This window comes from Sipha flava, unplaced genomic scaffold (assembly GCF_003268045.1).
Source record: "Sipha flava isolate LNK unplaced genomic scaffold, YSA_version1 179_pilon_pilon, whole genome shotgun sequence".
Classification (NCBI taxonomy): Eukaryota; Metazoa; Arthropoda; class Insecta; order Hemiptera; family Aphididae; genus Sipha; species Sipha flava.
In genome coordinates this window covers 1,918,321-1,945,389 of record NW_020272149.1, presented here as the reverse complement: position 1 = coordinate 1,945,389, position 27,069 = coordinate 1,918,321, and the positions used below count along the sequence as shown (strand labels likewise).

Genomic DNA, 27,069 nt, shown 5'->3' with positions numbered 1-27,069 from the left:
GCGCACGACTTTCAAAACGTGAAAAGAAAAAAAGAAAACCGACGACGACCTAGTTCGTTTCTGCGTCCGCCATCGCGACGGAGTGTCGATAAAACGTATAGTGTAGCAGCGTAGCACCGATCTCCGTCCACCCTTTAGACTATTGGATACCCTTTTAACCATACTCACACACACGCACACGGTTTGCACATAAAACACTAGTCGAACAGTAGTATTGTGTGCGTGCGCCGTGAAACGCCCAAGTTGTTACGTCGTGTTTTGGCCGTGTAAAGATTTATTATCAAATGCTAACGATTGTTTTAGTTTGTACATGTACGACGTACATTGTACGTGCACAAGAGAGAGAGAAAAATAGAAGACAATAGAGACAAAGGATTTCGAAGGGTGTCGGTTGTATTATTAATACTTTGACGAACAATCTTTTTATTGCGGTATAACATTATTCATGTGAATTTACAATGTCTCGCGTCATCGTTATCCTCTCAAAATTAAGTTAATTTTTGTGTACAATAATAATTATATTATCTTGATATTATTATTAAAATGTATTTTGCATCCTTGTGTATGGAAATTGAATCAGAGTAACTTATGACAAAAATACAAAAAAAAAAAAAAGTAATAAGAAAAATAAAGAAAAAGGAGTAGGAGGAAAGGAGGAAAAAGAATAAAGTCAGTTAAGTACGTGCTACGGGTAGAATGTAATACGCTCTCGGACTTTCTAAAAAATATATATACATATACTATATATATATATATATATCCACCAAAGTTATTTTATTTTATAAACAAATAAACCCACAACATAAATCAAAACAAATTACTAAGTTTAGAGTGTACAGTAAAAGTTTCAAAAAATTAATTCTACAATTGTTCATTTTTTTTTTTGGTTTTGTCATCTTGAAAATCGAAATTCGTTTGTTCGTTGAAAAAACAAAGTGATACCTAATTTTCTGTCCTGAAAATGTGACTTTGGTTTCGTTTTTAACTTCTACAATGTTAACCTATATAACATTGATTTAAGCATCAAGAATTTCGTTTGTGAACTTTTAAAACTAACATTCAAAAACATATAGTATACAGTCAAAATTGTGGGAATTATATTTGTTGCACAGGGAAGCAGTTATAATTGAAGTACTAGCTTCACGAATTTTGGACTTCATGTTTCCATTATTTATTGGAATATTGTCACTTAAATTTGTAATTTAAAATCGTTTAGTTTGATCGAGAATTTATTTACAGAGAATTTTACAAGTGTGTGGATTTAAAATATTATAAAAGTTTTAGTAAAACCAAATGTTTTAAAAATAGTTAGTTTTTTATAAAACATTTTACAATATAGTTTCGGACTAATTATTTAATAAACGAGAATAATATCCCGCATAATAACATTTTTCTGTTAGTATTTATCCAAACATAGAAGTATGAATAATTAGTTTATAAACGAACCAAATGAGTGATGAGTGTAAACGTAGTGGAACGTTTTGCTAATACCACGTTATTTTTCATTTATGATTTTTTGATCGTCACTTTGATTTTGAAAAGTTTAATGGTTCACGTAAAATTAAGGCGTAAATGGTCTTAGCCAGTCTACCGATTTCATATAGTTATAATAATAACTATATTTCATGAATAATTGGTTATATGCTTTAATGGGTAAAGAGTAGAGCATTTTGATGATAATAATCGAAACACGTGAGAGTAACTTAAATGAAAAAAAAATGAATAAAAATACATACGATACATTGGTGCTTCATAAATTTTATAAATGTGTAACTGTACACCGTACTAGAGACCTTGTAAATGTTCAACTTTCGCAGTGAACCAAAAAAAAAAAAATTAAGACTTTTAAACAATAACCGTTTGATAAAATGTCTTTTTAATAGGACTACGATTTTGATTGTTTAGTTGTACATAGACTGGTGGACGAAACATTGGCTTATCGCTCGTTACTATCAAACGTACTTCAATATCTGAAGTCTACGACATAGTGATTGATAACTCAATCACGGTCGTATAAATGGAAAAGTTTTCATTCGAAATGATCGCTAACACGACACGTACAACTTAAGACGTTACTCCTTGACAAGATGTCCCGCGGTGCCTGGGACGGATTTGTAGACGAACGATTTCATTTGTATCACAACATAATTTCTTTGCCGTTTTTCCATTACACGGCGTGTTCTTGCGTACGCTACCATGCACTGGAAACAAGGTCAGACCGTGATGACTTTGAGTGCGTACGCGCCCGAACTACGGTTAGAATCGAATCCCGTAATCGCAGTTACATATATATGGCAGCGGATTGAAAATAATGAACGGAAAGCGTAGGACGAAATGTTCGAAACAATCTTTTGTAAATCCACAGCTAAATTGTACGGATCAACATCGCGTGCGGAAAATAAACGGAAAATAAACACGGTCGCCGGGGGACGATAAAGTCTAGAGATGGATGTACGTGAGCCGCTATGACAATAATGGATAGGCTCGATATGTTTGTTTATAACGAAAAAATTCGGCCAAATGCGTTACCAGTCGGACGAATAACACAACTTTTATAAAGACGTTTGTCGAAAGCCATACGCGTATACGATGTCTGTGCGGTTGGAGTAAAATTCAATATCATAACTATTGTGTTCAACAGTGGAATGGCGTGTTCACCGAATGGAATAAATAATTGTTCAATATGTGTAATAAATATTAAAAAAATAATGTATAACAATAATAGTAGTAATAATAAATCTTTAACGCGAGAACAGTGAACCCGTCGGCTTTACCACGGCGTGAGCAGTGCACCACGTCTATCTTAAACATGCGGTTACCGTAATATGAGATGCTGGTTTCCGATATAATAATAGTATCCATACTATATTAAAAACACAATTGTCATCCACATACGCACATACATATGTATTATCTCCATCTGACAAACGTACAACATAGCATATTTGTGTCCAAATGTAACTATTTTAGCTATAATATTAAAGTAAACTGACCAATAATCAAACTTAAACAGAAGAATATTATCCGTGCTTTTTATTTGATTAGTTTTCATTTTAATTTATAGGCGAGTTATGAGTATGTAAAATATTACAATAAAAAATAAAAAAAAAACTAATAATTCGCTTAAAAATTAAAATATCGAAAAAAAAAACCCCAACAACAAAACACAGGTAATTTTCTTCCATTAAAGTTTGACAAATTTTGAACGATTACGTACGATTTGCGTACGACGACGACAATGCGATCACGCAGCTGGTTGGTTTCGTGCACAGAGGCTTGCCGCCGACCTAGATCGCGACTAGGCAACGCACAGTTACGTCACGCCCTATGCATGTGGTTCCCGACAGTCGGACATTTTTTCGACTAGTGATCGGCCAACAATGCGAAAATTAATTACACAGTCGCACAGTCCCACAGTAGTATCACAATTTTTTTTTGAAATTTGTAAAATTGAAAAATTTAACCTCCCCCTCAATCATAGTTTGAAAATAATCACAGCGTGTGTATACAATGAACTCTGAAGATTGTTTTATTTTTTTGTCGTTGTACTTAGGACCGCAGTTTTACTGTGATTCGTGAGTATGTGTGTGTGTATGTGTTTCCGCGTATGCGGTATCACCAACAACGTATTTTTAATTTTAATAGCATTATTATTATTAAAATAACACAAAAATGAAAATAAACAAGAAAAAAGAAATGAAAGAGTGAATGAGAGGGAAAATAGTATAAATAAATAGTAGGAAAACAAATAGTGAGTTGGTATTAATTACTTTCCTCCTTGTTGAAGGGAGGGCTTTCGGAGTTACTGAGGATCGAGAGCCGATCAGTGCAACTGGACAGTATTGTAAGCTAAACAAAATAGCACTTACTTATTGAGCAGTAGATATTCAGGTATCGATGAGCCAGATACTTATGACTACCTAGAAGTAAAGTGAAGTTAAAATTAAGTGAAACAGACACGGGATTTAGTGGGCTGACGCTGAATACATTTCAACGCTCGCACAAAAAACACAAATCGTAAAGTGAAACTATCGCACGTAATAATAACTTGTCACAAGGTTACTCTATGAAGGGTTCTGGTGGTCTGTGGATTCCTATGATGAAGAGCTCAATACGTAAGCCCTGATGGCCTATGGACAAAAGCGCGGAAGAAGGTTTTATGCCCATGTTATACAGGGAATTATGGCAGGATGGACCTTTCAAGGTCCGATCAAATTTTAATAATAGTGGTCAATCGTTGGATTGGGCTTTTATCATTTGAATTGTGTTGTCTGTGTGCGTTTCGATGGAATTATTAGATTTATTAGTCATTGGATCCTATATTAAGTTACAAAATTGAAAAGTGTACATCATTGCAATTAATTTTTGACATGTACAATCGAATGATACCCATAATTAGATTATTATTATTATTATCTAACTCAACAACATTCAAGTCCTTATTTTCTACGGTTGTTTACAAATTTAACTAGGAAGAAATAAAATGCTTATTAAACGCAATAACTAATAATACATCGTCAAGAAGGTATTAAAAATGTAATTCATTGTTTCGATGAATTTAAACGACCTTAATTGATTGAGGTTTGTAAAACTGTATTTACCAACATTTTGCGAACTTGGTGTGTATTTTTTTATCGTTATCGTATATAATTGTGATAACTGAGCCCCCGAATTAAGTTTTCCCAGGCCCTAAAAATTCTTGGAACATCTCCGATTATATCTACTGCTTTTTGATTCATTCCACCGTTGACGTCGTAATAATATTGTTGTTTGTAATGTTTCTTTGACATTGCAAAAAGGTTAAATGTGTATGATGTTACGGATGGCCAATCCATTTTTAGCAAATTAAAAATCAAATGGCGTATACATTTAAAATGTTTCCGGTTCTCATCAAATGAGTTGTGTATCACTGTTTCTCGATCATTTTGGTTCAACGACGTGAATAAATATAAACTCGCTATGTTACATAATTTTAACTCCGTTTCGTACTTTTTTTTTTTAATTTCTGATAATAAAAACATAAAGTTTTATTTTATGATTAAGCATCATATTATCATATATAATCACTTCAACTGTAATATAAAAGTATGTCCACCATATTGCTGCGATGCGCTAAAGTTTTTTTACGAAAAAAAATGCGCTCCGGCCCAACGGACTACCGTAGTATAATGCAAATACATCACTGAAATTCTCGTATATTTCATATTAACAATAAATCTATTATTATAATAGGTAGGCTTCTTTATGTTTCTTGGTTTTTTAACTTAAATATTTTTTCGGTACGTTAACTATAAACGAGTCAACATGTTTTACATGATATGCTTGTTGCTGATAAGTTTAAGTTAGGCATAAACAATAAGTTTAATAACATTTCAATGATACAATCCGATTTAGTTCCAGCACATCAAGACGTTCGAATAACTAATTTATATTTATATACCAGAAGTGGTTTTCTATGAAATAATAAAATATATATACGTCAACATTAATTGAACAAACGACAATTATCATTATTTTAACGATAATTTTCTCTTTTATTTTAAATAAATTTATTGTTTATGGTTTTATGTTTTCATTGATTTTGTCGGTCCTTTTTTAACATCTACCACCGTTATTGTACTAAATTTTTCTATTAATTTATTAAAATTACTTTTTTTCTTATATTATCTTTACATTTTGTCCAACATCATCGATTAAATTACATAATAATTGAATCCGATACATTTAATTTATCCATTGGTTATTCCCAACCTTCAAAAAATAAAAAGTTATTAAAAATAATACATTTTAAATGAAAAACACGTACATTTTGAAACTCTGGTATGTTTTTTGGAACGCTTTTAGCGTCAAATTTCTTTTAATGAAAACCTGATAACACCGAAGATTTTGGAATTCTGTTAAGGAATCAATCAAAAACTAATAAAAATTAAAATGTTATCGTTCACGCTCATTTTCCCGGGGATTGTAACGGAATTAGGTCACACAGGTGGTTCACACACGTGGAAAAGCCTTCTACGCACAACCGGGGCGAGACGGATAAAAATTAATCCTTAATAAGGTAAGCTTTTAATTTTTTAGTGAAACCTACACGCAACGCTTATCCGATTTTCTGAAATTATACATATGGGATTAAACTGCACGGTGTTATTCCGTAGCTCCGCACAAACGCCTACAGTAATATTTTATCAACGATTACGATATTCTAATAAATCATATATAAACTGTCCGTTCCGTCAGTCGATTTCAATTCACACCCGAACACAAGATTCAGATCTTTAACACAAATGATCGTCATGGTGGTTTATGCCATTGCTTATCGATTTAATGAAAAACCAGTGTTGGCCATCCCTGTTAATTAACTATTCAAACAACCGAATGCACGTTAATTATGTTTATGCATATTAAGTAAATCAATTGTTGGATTGGGGAAATACGTTTGGACGCATTTACCAAATACAGAGCACTTTAGGGCGTAAATCTATAAAACGTTTAGGCGCATTTATTTATTTACATATATTAACATTTTGTACTAATCTGAGCCTATTATCGTTACCTAGAAGACACTACGAGGAGGTTGGCTCAATAGTCTTCCAAAAATATTAATTTAATTTTTATTTATTATTAGTTAATTATTTATTAATATTATTCTATATTGTGATATTTTTATGTACAACATTTTATGTCGATGGTGTTTTGTTAAAAGGGCGTATACCAGATAATTGAAATTGTTCAGGAGGAACAAAATAGTGTTTTTAAAAATGATACCGTTAAGGTCAGTTGATCTTGGATATATCTTCATATAGTAGGCATGTTGATAATTTGATAACAATTATCATTCAAATGCTTAAACATATGTGAATTATATTTATTATCATTCAAAGTGATAGTAGTCATGGTATGCGCCCTTTTATAGCATATATATTCAAACGCCCATACGTTAAAAATATACACGTGTGGTATACGCCCTTTTAGCATTACAAATTTTTTGAAAGCCTCTGTACAACTTATAATATTCATTGTTTTATTATAACAATAATAGTCAACAATAATTATATAATATTATTATTTGTATATTAATTTATTTAAAATGGTTGGAAAGCAATCAAAACAAAATTATTTTTAATTTCTTTTAATAATAATATTATAAAAAACAATTAATATTGTTAATAGTTTTAGAAATAATTATAAACTATTATAATAATATAAAAACAAGAAATATAATAGTAATATAACAATGTCAAATTAAAAGTAGTAGTATACGCCCTTTTAAAATTCTCCGTTAAAATGTTTATATATTCTTTAGAGTGTTTGGATAACTTATATCCGCTATATAGAGAATAATTCTTAATATTTTTAACCATCTCAATATTAAAGATTATGCGCCTACTTTTTCTGAAAATTTTGATACCAAAAACTCATTTTTCGATTTTTGTGGTATACGCCCTTTCAACAAAATGCCATCGATGTGATTAATTAATTTTTTTCCCTCAAAACGTGGTCCTAATTTTTATGTAATTTCAACTTCATAAGTTTCCCAACATTTATGTATAATTGTTTGTTCTTCTTCTGTTTTTTATTTTTTTTTTAATTTATTAGTTTTTTCTTTCAATGCTGTTTATTTTTAAATTGGTCTCCATTCGAATTTCAATCAATACGTTTATAACATTTTGATGATTTGGATGTTAAATATAAAATTGTTGGTTATAATTTGAATGGAAATATTCTGGTCTATTAGTTGTTCTTGGATATATTTTTGAGTCTTCAGCCCAAATAAAAGGTGGAAATTGTGAATTTTCAGATATATAATTGTCAATTATATAATCAGTAAATTCTGTCATATTGAGCTGCGCTATAGACATAAGCTCAACAAAACCAAATTCAACCTAATTAGATAATGTTGAAGTCAAACCCCAGTATCTGTATCCTCAGTGTAATGTTTCAGTAAATGTTTGCAACTTTGTATTTTACGAAACCAACTCGATTATACAAGACTTTTGATTATTAGTTTCAGTACCTACTGTGTCCAAACGTGTTTTCATATATACGCCCAAACGTGTTAACAATTTTCAGGTAAATTTCTAATATTGTGCCCAAACGGGTTAACCCCGTTGGATTTCGACTTATAAGTTTTTGATAATGGTGTTTCAATATTTTCGATCTGCGATATGATTGTAACTCAGTACTTACGTTTTACCGACCGTTATAGATGTTTTATGAACTTTATAATTTAATCAACATTAAATAAACTGCTAAGAAGTTAAACGCAAATAATAATATACAATATTATATTTAAACATATGAAATACACATTCACACATATGCAATGAGTGGCCCAGCAATATAATCCTATATAGCGGGGGCTATTAAAAAAACGGATTATCAAATTTTACATTCCACCCCTTAACCAGTTTAGACAAATAAATTTTGAATTTTGAAATTCTATAAAATTGCGAAACAATCATTTTATGAAACGAGTTTTATAACATTTGTCCATAGGATGGTGTTAAGTATCGTAAATAAAAATCCAATAATTAGTTTCGATAATATGGCTTATGTATGGTTTGAAAAGAAGGAACGCATTTATAGTTAGGTGTAATATAATAATGCAATAAATTAGTTTTTAATTGGATAGTATTCATAATTTCATGGTCACATAGATTGGTTTTTTTACTTAAAGGTGCAGCTTAAACACTTTAGCAGTGACTTTAGCAATAGCGAATAAACACCGGTTATTATGTATAACAATATATAAATTTTATCGTCGGAGAGGTGATCTAATTTATAATAATCTAAGCCAATAACTATTTTATCTAAATGTTAATGCGAGAAAGTTGAAAAAAATTAATATTTATGGAACTATTTCCATCGAGAAAAATATGGGCCACTCTGTATTAATACTATATACATTTATACAACTAGAATATCTCTGTGGTTGTTTTATTTATATTTTCATATTTGTTTTTATATGTGTATATTAGTATATTTATATAGCATAAAATATTTGTTTTGAATAAATGCAAGTGCAATTGATCCAAGTAAATTATCAAGAAAAAAAAAAGTTGTACTGCATACCCTTGATTAATTAACAAACTTATTTTTATACAAATGCAAATATTCACATATATCCTCACTCTAATCTTTCATATTGTAAAATAAAAAACTTTCACAAAATCATGTTTGTAGAACTATATATTTTTTTGTTTGAAAACCAATGATTTTTATTTCCATATAGTTAATAATATATACGCGGTAACTCTAATATTAGATAAATAATTGTATTTCCTAATTTAATTTCTAATGATTAAACACTAAAATGCTGCGATAAAATAGAATTCACATTAATGATATTTTTATAAAAACTGTGTAACGTCATAATATTATTTCGTTATATTTATTAAAATGTAATTGTTTTTCTAATGCACAATTTATGAGATGAATAATAATAATTTCAGTGTTGCAGTGCCATCAAAATTATAATTTTCTTATACAATTTTCACAGCCATAAATCAAATGGGATGTTTTATTTTTTATGAGTATATTTTTTTATTACAGTATCGCAATCAAATATTATATTTTCATTACTCCGCATTAAACAGTTCATATAACATAAATAAATTATAATATGTAGTTCATTTTATGCGCTGTATAACAATACACGAAATTATTATTGACGTGATAACGTAAAAGTTTAAAACAAGGATTACGGATTACTTTATTAATCGATAAACGTTAGCTTTGCGTGCCCGAGTGGTAATCGATATTGTCGTTCACAAATCTGAAATAAAGGCAAAAATGAGCTGGATCCGATCCCGTTACGAAATCCTACCGATGACATTTTTGAAAAAAGCGACTATGGCAACGATGATGATAACAAGTAAATAAGTTCAATGTTTTAACGAACACTGGTAATGAAATCGATTTTCGAATGACACCCTTTGGCTAAACTTCAACCGTTCCGAAAACTTTTGCAGTATTATCACGGTAACACGACCGACGGGGTGGTATTCGGGCGTACAGTGTTTTACTAGGTGCGCGTGGGAATAACGTAACTCCTTAGCCGTCTGCTTGTAAATGTACGTCTAAAAGCCACACAACTACGTTCTGACAATAAGTATGTGTATAACGCTCACGTTTTGATATATCGTTATGTAAGCCAGATATATTAAAAGTTGAACGAAAAAAAATAAATTTCATGAAAAAATTATTATCTCCTCTCGAATATAATATTATTTTACATTAGAGTATGTGTATATGTATATATATATATATATATACATATTATATGCTATAATATAATATAATGTTTATAATAATAATATAATAAAATATAATAATATAATGTTTATGATTGTTAATAATAATTTTCATGTACAATTCATAACAAAATAAGCACGCAACTGTTTGAGAAAAACGAAAAAAAATGATTTATAAAGAAAACAAAAAAATAAATCATGATCAAAAATGTGCTTAAATTATTAAAGTACTTATTTATACTTTATAATTAGACAAAATTATATTTTCGAGATTAAATTGTAGTAATAAAATAAAATTTGATTGGTCACATAAATTAAAATTAATCACTCTAATAACGAAAAAAAATGTTATTAAAATTAAGATTTAAAACATTTTAAAAAATGTACTCATCAGATATTATGAATCTAGAAAGCCAAAGGCACAAGTTAACAAAAACAAAAATGATGTATTTTCAAACCATTAATACCATAGCACAACTATTAATGGCTACTATATGAATAAAAAGGAAAATATTAATTTGTTTTTACTATATTTAAATAGAGATTGTAATTTTTTTATTATACTATAAGCTTATCTCTTATTAATTATTATTTTTATAACATAACAATGCAATAATATATATGTATCATACATGTATGTATAAACATATTGTTTGGGCCTGGTGCTACAAATAATATGTCGCACTTCCGGACACCGACTTGTGCGTGTCGCACACTACTGACCGATTTGTATGTATGTTGTATGCTTAATACTAATGACAATAGGTAACTCAATGATAAATAAACTGGTATAATATGGTAACTATGTTGCTGTATTGTAAAATAAATTATAGGAATCGGCCCTTCTGGCCAACAATAAATTATAAAATTTATAATAAATATGGTAATAACAAAAAATAATTCACAGCAACACGTAAATTGTATAAATAATAATAATATATACTCTGGCTATTTGAGCCTAACTAAAATGCCGATTCGGCACAACCAATATAATAAATAATAATAATAATGGCCCTTATGGCACAATAATAATTAAATAATAAAATAAATACTAAAACTAAACAGCTAAACAGCTACCTAAGATTTATACTTTAAAATACAATATAAATAAAAAATACAATAATAATAATAGTGGCGATTAGCGCACACACAATAATGATATAATAAAATTCACAACATTCAGTGGCGATTCGCGCACACGTAAATGTGTATAAATAAAAAACTACCGGCGATTAGCGCACATAAAAATAATATAGTAAAAATACAATAATAATAATACTGGCAATTCGTGCCTATAACAAATTTTGTAAAAAAGAAAAAATGTTCGCAAACGCGCAACGGACAATTCACGAAGACGTGCAGAGAGCGACAAAAGTTGCGGCGACCGTGTTAAAATACGCGCACCGGACAAGCCGGCGACGCAGATAACGCGCCGATAACGGGTAACGCGTTGGGACTTAATTAATTTAAATAATTCACACACAATTAATAACAAAAATAAATCACAATATAGATAATTGTGCGTGTGTGTCGATAGGCTGTGATATTATTCGGGTCGTTGACCGGCCGCTATTTTACGGCGGCAACACATATATTGTATAAAATAATTAAAATGTACAAGAGTTGATTGATGATTTTATGATGATTAAAATTTTAAGAAAATTCAAAATATAAAAATACATTTTACTCAAAACCATTATCCATGAGCATTAGCAGCGTGACGCGAGTTTTATTGAAGTAGTTGCTTCATGACTAAAATTGGGTAGATAGGTAGGGTTGTATGACAGAAAAGTTTACTACATAATTTTCACATTTGGCATAAAATATTATTATATATTATTTTGTTTGGACATGTTAGTTTCAAATATTTACTCTGAATCTAAAACTTTTACTTTGCTTGAATAATCGATTAATGTAACTGCTTCATTGAAAAATAAACTTCGCGGTCCCACTGTCCGTGAGTACTATACTACAATAAATTAACAAAATCGTTATCACTAGAGCACGTATTTTTATGTAAAAATATGTTTTTGATGGATTTATGCATAACCATGGAAGTAAGATCTGTCACCGAATCATAGTACAAATAATATGAATAGAAAATTTTATTTTGCGTAAAAGTGCAAATGGTGATGTAAAAAGAATATACGATTGTACTCATTAAATATTATATTTTATCATATTTCACTGATTAAAAATATATGCATTTGAATATTTCTACGAATTAATATTTTATGTACATTTCAACTGCTTCGATAAAACGTCTCCCAAATAGTTCATATTATGTTACCACCACGGACTTATTGCAGAGGCAGCGTAACTAGGCAGCTGTCCGTCACGCGTCTGATGACGATTATGGTTAGGTTAGTACCTACTAACCAATTATTAACAAACTATTACTTAATACTTCGGTACTACTTCTTTAGTTCTGTACTAAAATTAAGGTGATATAGTTGGAATAATGAATTCTAATTTATTTTAACAAAAGATTGTCTTTTGATTTCTTATTTTTATTTGTGTTGTTTCGTTTCGAAATTTAACATCAAAAATAAAGTAAAAATTAGATTATATTTATAAATTTTAATAATAATATTTATTATTATTGTATTAATTTCGATATACATAAAAATATATATTTCAATGAAATAATATTAGAAAACGAAAGCTCTACTTCCAAAAAAGGATTTTTCGCATATTTAATAAAAGCTATTCCGTTAATATTAAACCCAAGATAATAAATAATTGATAAAATATAAATATTGTTAATGTCTTGTTATTGCTTGCAGTCTTTATTTTTTTAAAAAAAACATTATTAAATCTACCCAAAATTGCAGTTAAAATAAAATACCTCCATTAGCTTCATTCATCTTATTTTCTACTACTAATACAATATTTATATATTTTGTCAACAACTCGGATTAAAACAAATGTATTATTTGCACATTTTAATACTCTGTTCAAAATTCCTTTTTTTTTCCCCTATTTCTGTAATTATATCTAGTAAATTCAAAGTTTTTTGAAATATACACACATTCTGACTGAAGTGATACATTTTAAAATAGTTCTTTTACTACTTTAATACATTGAAATTTTTCTTCAAAGTATTTAATTCCTCTTTTTAATTCGTTCAAATATTTGCATTAATACTGGACAGTCTTTATCCATGTGCCCCAGCTGGTTGATATTGATCTTCGTGGATTTGGTAATTCTGGACATTTCACATTATATTTTATGAAATTATAATAATGTTTTTTTATTCCTTTGATTAATTGATCTGCATATTGGTTATATGCATTAATGTTATTAATTTTATTATTTTATTCATAAAATACATTCGTTTTGCTGATAAATATAAACAAAAACCCTTTATTAATCATAGTCCATATTCCATTTATGACAGAGATGTGCGCTGTACCTGTCATACCTTATGTAGCTAAGAAACGTTTTTTTTTTAATTTCTTATTATTGATTTAAAATTGTATTATTAGTATGCAACAATGTATAAAAATTTCTAAACTGGAATAACTGTAAAAAAAACAATAAAAAAACATTTGCATAAAAAAAGCCGAAAAAGCTAAAAAAATTAATATTTATATATATAGAATCAAAATTTTATGAAACTAATTTATGTAAAACCATTAGATTTATATTTCATATAGAAAAAAAAACTTCGCTTTAAAATTCAAGCCTTAATTATTATAAAATCATTATTATCATCTCATTTGAACTTACTTTTTTCTGCCTACATTGTATGTCACGTATTCAGTTGTTAAAAGTTTTTCCAGTTAGAATATTTTATGACATTCGGAACAAAGTAGTTGTTGTTGGATTTACTATAATTTATCGTCGACCGAAAATAATTTTTAGTAATGTACTTTTTAAATAAAAAGTAGCGGATTCAATCGAAATATTGAAAAATAAATTGTCTCATTTCATATAATATAATTTTGGCTGTAAAAATACAAGTACGTTATGTTACACTGCGACCAGGTGGGCAGTTCAATTTACTTTATTTATGGGCCGCAATAACAATCTATAGATGCAGTGCGCATATCCATTTCGTGTGAATACGTTCCGTGCATTACGATCTGCGCGTAGGATCGAATTACGCTGCAATTCCCATAGTCAATCGCACGTATAACAATATAACCATTTCCGCTGTCAGACAATCGTGCCAGAGAGTGGGGTTGTTTGCGCACGATGGCGTTGTACACAAACTCTATGACGGGGAGAGGAAAAAAAACAAAACGTTGTCCAGAAGATATTTTTTCCGGTTCTTTTTTATCCACCGACCGAAACCGGTGTCCGGTGAAGCGTTTGACGTCTACTGTTATTTAACACTGTTGCCACGTGACAACCAAACTCCACGTCCGAGCATATAGTTGCCGGTCGAAGAAGAAAAAAAAAACTATAAAATTCGAGGGGAAAAAACGAGATTGGAACGGTGTAAAACGAACACATGACGACTGGTCGCGACGGTGTGATCGGAAATCATCGAGGATGTATTTCAAATAGTTAATCATTTTACGAATCTTCCTTGATCGTTTCCAAATGATATTTCGGAAGTGATGATTTATTTTAATTTTATTTTTTACTCGTAATCACTGGAAATATCGATCATCGGGGTCAAAATGTACATATAATTAAGTGAAACGTTTACTCGACGAATAGAAAATAAGAAATTTTTCCACTTTTGTCATAAACCGTTGGTTATTCATAAAATAAATGGTATATTTCATGCCAAAGTGTTTATGACAGGACGTACGGCCTCCTTAGAAATTCCTTAGTTGCCAGGCCTCAGCTCGACGCATTCTTCGGTCGCACGTTAAATCCTGGCCGCTGTCGTGAATTTTGCGAGAAATCCACCGAACGGGGGTAAACGCGTGATTTTTCGTCTAATACACTCCCGCGGGGTACGATGTTCAAACGTCTATTCACATGCGTGTGGACACAAATATGCCTTCCATGTTTCGTGAAATATCGTATACATATTCATGTATTATAATCGTGCAGTGCGCTGCTATAACATTATCGTTTGATGTGTATGCAACATCAATATTTTGTAACGCACGAACGCCGTTTACGTGTTCGATACGGTAAAACGTCACGTCCGCGCTGTCGTAATTATTTAATCCGGTCACGGGATATGTTCACGTATATACACGCTGATTTTCTGTGGTTAGTAAATGTTGTCATTTATCACTCCGATTTCATGAACGAAATTCTGTACTCGTAGTGCATATATATATATATGTGTATTTATAAAACTCGAGACCTTGCATATACGTAACGTGAAGGGGGTGTGCTGCAAGCGCTGTCCGATGGAATAATAACCTCATGGTAACACATGAAAACATGTGTAGTGATATCGTGAACATATTAGCCGACAGGCATTGGTTTCCTTACGATTTGTTTTTCTATTTCTTAATCAAAATTTTTTTATCGAAAAAACACGTACGATGGTCCAAATCATTTCAGAATTATTATTACGTAATTTTTTTTTTTTTTTTTTGATTTAGAAATGCGTTAATTTTTAGTGCATAAGAATAATAATATCACTGAAACTGAAACATTGTACTTCGTGATATCGTTGCAATAACGCGTAGGTAACGATTACCATGTCAGTTATGATAGACACTGGAAAAAAATAAAACCCTATACGAGTTTAAAACGTTGAAACGGAATAGCTATTTATCCGTAACTTTCGAAAAGTTTTCAGCAGCACATCGTACAGACCATCGAGGAAACAATGGTTGTCAGATATTGTTGAGTACAACCACGCGTTATACGTCATTCAAAAATGACAATCCAAAGGTACATCGGTTATTATAAAATAAATCGTTTTCCAGAAAATCAATACTTCTGATATGCTATAAACAATTTACCAGCTTAAGTTAATGTTTCCATTACAATCGTTATTAATAAGAATGACAACGAGCACGAGCTAGAGAATCAGTTCCCGGTAAAGATGAAAAACCCCCCACAATGATTTTCCAGCTATCAATATACGTGTGTGTTATATTCGAACGCTACGTGTTGAATAAATCGTCGGTGTTCCGTACTATAACAATAAAAGTCCGCCATAACTGTTGTTGTTAATAAACATAAGGAATTACTTTAAAATCAATTTGTCCGTTATCGTTCTCCCCTGCATAATACCATCCTAAAGGTAAAAAGATCCGTAACGTCTACTGTTTGTAGGAATACTTTTTGTTTCCTCCTTCAACCCCAAATACGAATACGAAATCATTACTTACAAACATGGTCCGGGATCTCTTTCGCGCACGCGTTTTAAATTCAAAATTAAAAAAACATTACGTAAACGCAAATTTCAATCGTTGCTAAATATCCGTATTCAATGATAATATGGTATCTATTACGTCGATATTACGTGATGAGAGAGAAACGAAATATTACATCCTGTGTTCGTCCGTCCTTTACAGACCGGACCGTCGTTTCGTAATATTATTGAGATTGTTGTTATTCATGTTATTAATATGTTACGATAATATTATACGCTACGGTGGACTGTCGGATGGACGTCGGACTTGGCTGCCGAACTGCTGTTATCGTTTGCGCGTGAAATCTCAAAGCTGTAATGATTTCCGTGGCATGGCCTTTCAGAATTATTACAACCAACGTAGTTGATCGAAAAAATAATATCCTAAACGGATGTGTATCAAAACGATATTTTATTTTTATTTTTTCACTCAATTTATTCGATTAACATTTAGCGGGTGTCGAAAAAATATTTTATTTTTTATTTACATCAAACACGAAGTTTTTTTTAACCAAAATCAAAACAATAGAAGTGTATTTTGTTGTACGATAAGTAGTTAACAGGCAAGGCTATAAGTTGCTTAATTATATAAATTGTTCGGTATTTGATCCTGGTTGGCGGTTGGAGTTATGAAGGTATTGAGTGAGCAAAGTAGAGAAAGTCCCAATAATGAGAGATGAATAATTTCCAAGCTAACGTTTATGCACGCTAAAGTTGATATCTGTTAACAGGAGATTAACTAGCGAATCCACGAGGCCAAGTATAAATTGTTTAAGAAACGTTACGCCAGTCATTGTTCAACGGCCAGATAGATTCCTCAGAACAAGTTACCTTATGTTAGTCTATGTTTAGGAGAAAAGCAGCAGTCTAAGTTATACCTTTGTTTCATCGCTCCAACATGTATTAAGGTGATATGAATCGTTACGCAAACGATTTTCCTAAAAAAACCATCAGGCTTGCACCTGTTTTCTGTGCACAAAAATTTCCCAACTACCCTTGTTGTCTTTATGATATTGTTTTCTAAAATCTCTGGACACCGATACAAGTCATTTGGTTGTCATGCATTAAAATAAATAGTGACGTTTCGGAATCATTTTAGGAGTAATATTAAAGGAGACCAGTGAGATTCAAGACCGTAAAATAAAAATAAAAACAATAAACCTCGTAGGAAATCGTAAAAATTATTTCAAGTTATAAACTAGAATTTTGTGATAAAGTGATGGAACTACTAGAATATAAAATACATATGCACATATATACACATACGTGCATGTGCATAATTTAATATTTGCATGTTGTTATTTAAAACGTATTAAATACCAAATTAAAATAATCCAATATTATTGGCAATAATTTTGTACCATTGTGGCAAAAGCTGATAAGTGATAAAAAGTCAATTTTGAGATTATAGATGATATATGTAGAATAAAGTTGAAATTGTATTGTGTCAAAATATGGTATCTGTAGCTCTATTATTATATCTGTTATAAACAAAAAGCGAAAGTGATAACTGTTTAAATGCAGAATATAAAATTGTGACAATACACGATATCTACATATCATCATCGAACACAAATAATTATTGTCCATCTAGGTATAAAATGTATAGATACTTATAATATGATGTTATAACAAAAAAGTTGATTGTTTTTATTTCATTTTTTGTTAATAATCAAAGGAATAAAGTTATTTGAAAAAAAAATACTAGCTGTTTATAAAAAATATTAGTCAAAAAATGTTCTTATCAGTCACAATTATTTTAAGTAACATACTTATTATAAATCTTAACATAACTTTCAAATTAGCATAAAATTATTATAAAAGTATTTCAGTGTATCAAAACTATTTATAAATAACTAGCAGACCCGGCGAACTCCGTTTCGCCACCAGATTCGTTTTATGTAACATTTCGTTTGGTGATTAAAAGATAAAGAAAAAAAATTTTTTTTGTTATATATTTGAAAAGGAAAATATTTATTTCATTTCACAACAGTAATAAATTCATTTCAATTACCTACTAAAATGAAGTGTTATTTAATTGTTTCATTGTAGTGCTCTTTGGTAAACCACATTTTTTGTTTTTTGGTCTGACGTTAACACAAACAAAGCGGATGGTTTCCCAACTCGTGAACACGCAACGTATAACTGTCCATGTGAAAAACAATGATTTTCCAAATTTATCCCGCAAACACTAAGCGATTGGCCTTGCGACTTATTAATTGTCATTGCGAACGCAAGGCGAACTGGGAATTGCAATCGTTTGAAGTCAAACGGAAGATCAGTCGGAATCATTGGTATTCGAGGAATACATACATTTTCACCTGCGTACTTTCCGTTAATAATGGTTGCCTCAATTAAATTCGGCATAAGTCTCTTTACCGAAAGTCGAGTACCGTTGCAAAGTCGCGGTGGATTCAAATTACGCAGTATCAAAATAACTGTACCAACTTTCAGTTGCAAGTTATGTGGTGGAAATCCTGGTATCTCCAGAGAGTTCAAAAACTCCGTTGGATAATTTACTACATCATCGGGATTTGTTATTGAATCAACGGATTTGTATGTCACCAAATCGCCAGCAATTTTTGATTGAATGGTGAAATTCAGTGCGTGGACATCATTATTCTTTGCTGCAAGAATTGCTCGTTGACTTAACCAAGCATAATTCTTATAATTCTCACTAATGTTTGGGAAAACATTTTCAATAAGAACTAATTGAGTGTCTACAAATCGGCAAAAGTCGTTGGTAAGAGTAATTAATCCAGATGTCGCATCAACTGGGACTTTTCCATTTCCAAGATCTAACAATTGTTTGGAAAATTGTGCAGCACTTTGATCATTTTGAAGTTGAACTCTCATATTAGTGGTTAGCGATAATGTTTTTACGTTATTCCATAAAGGTGATGCCTTTAGGCAAGCATTCAATTCATCTGCAGGCGTTCCACGGGGAACTACTGGCAACGTCTGCCTGAAATCGGCTGCCAACAATATCATCAAGCCGCCAAAGATGTTGTTATTTCTCCGAAGATCCTTCAGTGTGAAGTTAAGTGCTTCAAGTGATTTATTATGTGCCATTGTGCACTCATCCCAAACAATGAGCTTGCATTGCATTAACAATTTTCCCATTGCACTGGATCGGGAAATATTGCACGTTGGAGTATCAATTGTGTTTAAATTGAGTGGCAACTTAAGCGCAGAATGTGCAGTACGACCGCCATCTAGAAGAGTCGCCGCAATTCCAGATGATGCTAACGCCAAAGCTATGTCACATCTTGATCGAATAGTGGCCAAAATCAATGAAATGACAAATGTTTTCCCTGTTCCTCCAGGTGCATCCAGGAAGAATAGACCACCAGTATTATTGTCCACCGCTTGCATTAATGTTTTGTATACTTGTTTTTGCTGTTCATTCAGCAACGGAACATTATTTCTAACGAATTCCTGCAATGTATCAACATTGTATTGCAGCTCTCGATTTAATTCTTGGTTGAATGCATCGTGCATCGATCGATTTGGCGCAATCATTCCTACTTCAATCAGTAGCTTGTTTGCAATAGTCAAGCATTGATCCTCAATCAGAATCAATCCTTCATTGTAGATTTCATCGGTTATTTGGATGTCAGGATTATTCGTTTGAATACGCAAGCGATGCAAGATATCTTCACATATGGCGTCTTTGTATTTGTTCCATAACTGAATTGGTTGTGAAGGAAAACATGTGGTGATGATAATTGCGAACAGCGTTCGTATTTGGTACGCATTTGATGAAACAACTGAATCTGCAAGTGTTAAATCCCAATGAGAATCGTTCTCCAGCAAACCCAATAGTTGACATGCTTCTCGATATGTTTGGCATTGGTGGCCATTCACAGTTTTCAAATGCGCAAATGATTTCGGTCCACGTACATTTACTAACAGCAGTCGCAAATAAAAACATTCATCGTTTCTAGGATGAACAGTGTACATACGACCTAGTGCATCAGTTGAAAACACCTGTGGCCAGTCTGGAACTGGGGTTCCTTGTTTGCGACGTTGGAATTTCTTTGTTGATTGATTCCAAGTGTAATACTTGGGCATTTCAACGTACATCAGCGTCGCTGCGAATGGATCTGCTTCACACATTGCAAAGAAGCTAGTCAATGTTGTCGATGGTGGTCTCTCAGCTCGTTGTGCCGCATTAGCCTCAGTGAAGTAAACTCTTTGGCCATTTTCCAAATGCACTGCTAAATGTACAACTGTGGGATATCTTTCATGAATTTGAAATGACAATAATCGCCACAGTGCTTCATTAGTACTGACGTATCTGCCCATTTGGAAGTTGCTGATTTCGTCATTCACATTTTCCGACGCAATACCAAACACAGCCATGTCGCTGCCTTTTGTGACGTACTTGCACAAATATTTGATTGATTTGGCCGAATGACAACTCTCAACGTTTGCATGTGTTTCGAAAATTCGTGATAGCAGCGGGCAATATGGTACAATGAATTCATTTCCGATCTCAATCTCTTGATTTTGAACTTTAACTTTGATAGTTCGACCGTTATCTTCTTTTGAACGCCGACGATAAACTGGATATCCATCGTTCCCTGTGACTGTTTCAGCAACTAACGGTCGCGGATATCGTTTTGTGCATTTTCCATCAGCCATGCAAGGCGATAATGGATTTAATGCACCGCACGGTCCATGCACCATCTGTGTCGTCACAATGTCGTGTAGACGGGGATCAGTGACTGGATCAGGAATTTCAGCTGATATGATGTCATCCACTTCATTTGAATGTAATTTGTTCAGCAACCAAATTAGGATATGAGCATGCGGTAGTCCACGCTTCTGCCATTCCACCGAGTACATATAACAACGTGTGTCACCAAAAACTCGATACTTAGTAAGCACATCCATCATAACCTTGAGTTTTTGCTGAAATACTCTGGCGATTATGTCATGGCGATCTTGCGGTTTTTGACCCGGTTCCAACTCGCGTTCAATTTCCGTCCACTTCGGATTGCATGTGACCGTAATAAATAAATCCGGAGTTCCATAATTTCGCACGTACGTCATAGCGTCTTGAGCGTATTCGTGCATGTGGCGTGGGCTTCCGATATAAGTTGATGGGAGAATCGTCAGTCGTCCAATATTCTGAACATCACCATCTGAATGAATAGCATCACGCAAGTGTATATAGTCCTCAGATCGTAGCTTTGGCTGATTGAATCTGATGAACGCTAAACGTTCGGTCTCGACTTTGACATACATGTCGACAGCGAATTGCTGGAATAGCCGACCGCACTTCAGAATGACATTCTCCTCATGTGTACGAATCATCATACGATACGCATAGTAATTCATTGCGCTTAGATTTTTATTATTCGTTGATACTCCTGAAAATGCAAAATTAAATGAATTGTTAATGGAAACCAATAAAAGTAATAATGGAAATAATTAGTGTGTGAATATTGTACCTGTAATTGGATCGACCATCTTCAACGTGATGTCGTATCCGTCTTGCCCTTGCCAATAAATGATTGGATATTGTAACGCATCGTACAAACGATGTGTCTCGTTTACACGATGCATGATATTGCTTCTTCGCTGAACGACAATGTCTCGTGATTTAGTTGGATCGCCAACAATAATTGCAGCAACATCATTAACGGTGGGTGCATTGAATCTTCGCACATGTTCACCTGTTGGAGTACAATCCGCTCTTATGACAAATTTGTGCGTATCCGATGGCATTCGTTCCAATGCTGTTTTGAACATATTAACCACAGCATTATTAGCGTGAAAAAATGCTTGCAACTGTTCAATAATTCGTCTCTTTAACTGTTGTGCTCCCTGTATATTGCACCGCACGTTCAGCTGATCTGGTGTTGGCACCATTGAACCATGCAAATGATATATTTGACCTTGTATCTGTAATTGCAAATAATCATTAAAATTTGTTCATGAATACATTGTAAATCGTGTGATGGTGTAGTGTGTGGTGTATATGAAGTTGTTATGTGTTGCAATTATGTGTTGGTTATGTGTGTTGTATCTTTTACCTTGCAAGTCGGCATGAAGCCGCCTTCTCGAATGATATTAGCTCCAAAGGAAGTCATGCGAAAGCAGTTATTGTATTCAAGGATGTGTTGAAGAAAATGGCTGGAATCGGGATCACTTCCATCAAACAATGTTTTCAGTGGCTGTGGTGGTGTAAGTAATGGATCCAGTTTGACTTTTCTACTTGCGCAGCACAATCCAACCGTTTCTCTTTTGAACTTTACCGCATTGCAATATCGGCATATAGTCGTCATTCGTCCAATATCCAAATTTTCATCATCACTGTAGTTCGCAGTGGGATCATATTGGAATGCCAAGCGATTGTATGATGCCAATGATCTTCGTGTGCTCACGCGATGTCTCAATCGGTCATTTTCTCTTATTATATTTTTTCTTTCTTCTCTTAAGTTCCTTGAATAGACTTGTTGCTGGCTTGCATGTCTTGTGCGGCGGCCGATGTTCGCACGTCGTTCTCTAGGCATTTTGGACTATGGACAGAGTGTTGAATTTAACTTCAAATGCACGATCCACATAATTTACACTGAGCTTAAATGAAATTAACTGAGCAGAGAATAATGACTATCTATCACACACTTTATCACGCACCGTTGCTATTGGTTTGAAGTACATGCTATGTATAATAGATGGCGCTGTATGTGAAAAACGATTTCCCCACTTTTCTGTTGAATTTTTCCTGAATTTTCCAGAATTTTCTTTGCTATAAACCTCACGGAGCCCAAGACCTTTCCAACGAATGCAAAACCGTGGAAATCGGTTCGTGCGTTCTGGAGTTATAGCGTCAGGGAGGAAAACCGGACTTATTTTTATATAATAGATCTTTATTTGATAAAATATCATTAAAAAATTATTTATGTTAAAAAATGTTTAAAAGTAAATCCAAATAAATTTTATAATGCTCGTCCTGTAAAATTTAGTTTTGGCACTTATCAGCTTTTGCCACAATGATACAGAATTTTAAAAGTATAAACGCAATCGTCAACTTGATCTGCTTAAAATCATATAGGATTAATTCAGATTTAAATAGTTCAGTGGTTCCACAAAATTCAAAATACTATTGCCCAATAATAATACAATTGCTGTGTTTTTCGATATATTTTTACAAACATGTTATCTAGCATTTTCAAGCATTACGAAATGTCTATTTGGATGGTAATTACTCCCTTTACCCTATAGTACGGCACCACAATCGTATACGTATAATACATATGTTTCTGCGCATGACCACATGCTGTATGGTAATGGAAATTCATAGGTCAGGTTGTAATAAAAATGTTCATATCTATCATTCACCCTTTAAATTTACGAGTGTTAATATATAAAGATATATTTAGCGGTTAAATTTTAATTAAAATAATTTTTTTTTTATTTAATTTTTTAATTTTTATTGACTTATCGCAAAATCTGTAGTTAATTATCACAGTAAATAAGTATGTGGGACTTAAATTATAACATTTATGCACGTGAATAAAATAAGGTTATATATATATATATTTTTTTTCACTTTTCTTGTATTCATATTTGGTTATTTAAGTTTAAAATCTCTATACCACTTTATGTTCAATCCACGAGGATGATTACTAAGAATGGTGTCGAAACCTAGATATTAATGGACCATAGCGATTTATATGTCGATAGCAGAATCGTTTATACAGGAATTTGGTTTCTTCTATTGTGTTTATTTTAAAATCTGTTTGAGAGGTAGGATAAGAAACGTAGAATGGGTCATTTTTGATAATTTAAAGTTGGAAAGTTTATATTTAGTTTGTGGTTTATTCTTTTCCTCTATCCCACAATTGAATCTCGTATGTCAAAATGGGCTTTAGTAAAGTTTTACATACAGAGGAGGAATTTTATTTTTGTAGTAAGTTTGGCGTATTTACCGAGTAAGAATTATATCTATTTTTTTCTAGAGTTTTTGAGGATTATTATTCTGTTTAGTTTTGTCGGCTCAGGTCAGGGTTGAATCCAGAAATAAACCCAAACAATAAGAGGTGGAAGATATCGTAACATTTTGATAATTTAAAACGTAAATGTGGTGCTGTTTCACATTTTGAAGGGAAATTTAGATGGGTATAATTTTTAACATTTATTTTTATTTTCCACTTGTTATATTAGTAAGATATTATATATAAATAATCTTATTGTATACGCCAGTATTTATTCTGTCTTTGTGCGAGATGTAGATAATTTTATCGTCTGCAAAATCTACAACGAAGGTTAGGAAACATAAGCAGCTCCTTGTGGTCCCCGGCTCATATTTGGGTCACAATAAACGTTCAGATCTATAAATTTTATTCAACCAATATGGTCATGACTATTATTATTTGTTTATTTATTTTATTATGGTGGAAATCGAACAAGAAACGTGTATAAAAATAATAAAAACTATAATATTCTTATAAGTGTTTAAACTAAACACATTTTCATCAAAATATTGCGTACAAATATCGGTGTATGAAACAAAATTAACTATCGTAAGTTTATTTATAAATTTTCACCACTCTACTTTATAACATTATTAGATAGAAAATACGTTTTGACAAATATTGTTTTATATTTAAATATTTTATGCATTTTTCTAAAATTCATGTTGGTGCTGAATTGGTTCTTTTTTTTCTGACTACAAAATCTACTTGAGTTAAAATTTAAAAATTTAAGAACTCAGATATAAAAACATAAGAAGATAAAACATTAATTTTCCTTTCAAAACGCTTTAAGTGGTCGTTTTCATTTAGAGATTAGAAGATAGTATCACTAAAAAACTTTTTCACCCTTTGTGTTTTTTTTTTATCACTTGACGGAATGAAACTTTTTTTTATCGTATTACTTAGAATAAAAGTTCAGATGTATTTTATAAAATAAATTATTTAACTACTTCTACTTAATAATTCGCAATAAAAAAATTAAAAATGATGATACTCAAAGTATGACAATTCCATTTTGAATCTTATTTAGATTACAATACTTTTGTATACATATTTAAAAGCCAAACTATTTACAATTATGTATGAATAAAGAATTATTACATAATATATATTTAAATTAGATGTAAGAATAAGTAACATTATATTAATATATATATTTTAATATTGTAATCTACTTATTTAAACTTTTTCACTGTTGATTAATCATTTTCTGAAATCTGCACATAACTGGTGTAATAAATTTAAAAAAAAAAAAAGCTGAATTGCAGAATATATATAATTCTACACTAATTAATTAATGTACAAATATTATCTATAACGAGTTTCCTGTTGATTACATAATTCATAATAGTTATAAAATCCATTTGCAAAATGACACTGAAATTGGTAAAGTTTTTAACATCCGTAAGCTCATAATTATAAACTTTGCCAGTGATATAAATACATTCATAATGACATTGAAGTCAAACTTATTAATAGATAAGCCGAAATAATATTCCGTAGGAAATACGATAATATGAATAACAATTAATGCATTGATTATACCATTTTCTTTTTTTTGTGTGTGTCTGTGTTTACAATTTCGACCAGAAGATTTTTTTTCAGCTATCACAATGTTAAGACATTACTCATTGATGATATTATGTTATTGGTACTCTAAAGGAGGTTATTTAACAAGTTTCTCAATTATTTTTATAGTAATTGCAAAAATCAGACGAAAATATATAAAAACGTAGAAATTCATGGCATGCTGGTTATCAACCGATCTAATTTTTTTATCGTAATTCAAAAAATAAAAATATTAAATATTTGACATTTTTTCTGAATGCTTATAACACAATTTGCTATTTATGATATCATTTTCAAAAGCTTTTTTCTGAGCTGTGTATAGATATTTCAAATATTTACGTTTTCTTAGCTTCTCTTTAAAAATATCAATAAAATAATTTTGATCAAACAAAAACTTTTGAAAATGTAAAACAATGTTCTTCATACATATGTATGTTTTTTGATTTAAGGGGAAAAAATTAGCTTTATTTAAAAAAAAATTGATGTTGATTTAATGTATGTTTGAAAATTAAATTTTACGAAATGATAAATATTATGAAAATAATGTGCTTGACTGTCAACAATTCTAACAATTTTAAGTTATTATCCTTAAGGTTTGAAAATAAAATATACAAATTTTCATAAGATTTACTTTATAGTTAACAACAATTAAAATTTACCGAAAAATCGCAAAAAGTTTTATGATCATTAGAAAATTAAATATCTTTATCAAATTTATACTATTTACATATAGATATTTAAATTTTTTAAATTCTCAGATTAAAGATACTTTTTTTGTAGCGGATATTCGATCATTAAAATTCTATTTTAACTTATTACAAAATGTGGTTATTTTATTATATTAACTATCAATTTTTTTTCTCTCTCGAATGAATATTGGAAAGTGTAAACAATTTGTCCACTTTTGTAAATCACAATTAAATTATCCAATATATATATATATATATATATATATATATATATATATATATATATATAT

At 31.2% G+C, this 27,069-nt stretch overlaps 1 protein-coding gene across 1 annotated transcript; it reads right to left on the bottom strand.

The window, feature by feature from the left end:
* Positions 1-18,556: 18,556 nt before the first annotated feature.
* LOC112680704 lies at positions 18,557-23,395 on the bottom strand. Its single transcript, XM_025550885.1, has 3 exons — positions 22,578-23,395; positions 21,993-22,446; positions 18,557-21,911 (listed from the first exon to the last, which is right to left on the bottom strand). The coding sequence occupies exons 1-3, from the start codon at positions 23,055-23,057 to the stop codon at positions 18,577-18,579; spliced, it is 4,269 nt and encodes a 1,422-aa protein (XP_025406670.1). The 5' UTR covers positions 23,058-23,395; the 3' UTR covers positions 18,557-18,576.
* Between the last annotated feature and the right edge of the window lie 3,674 nt (positions 23,396-27,069).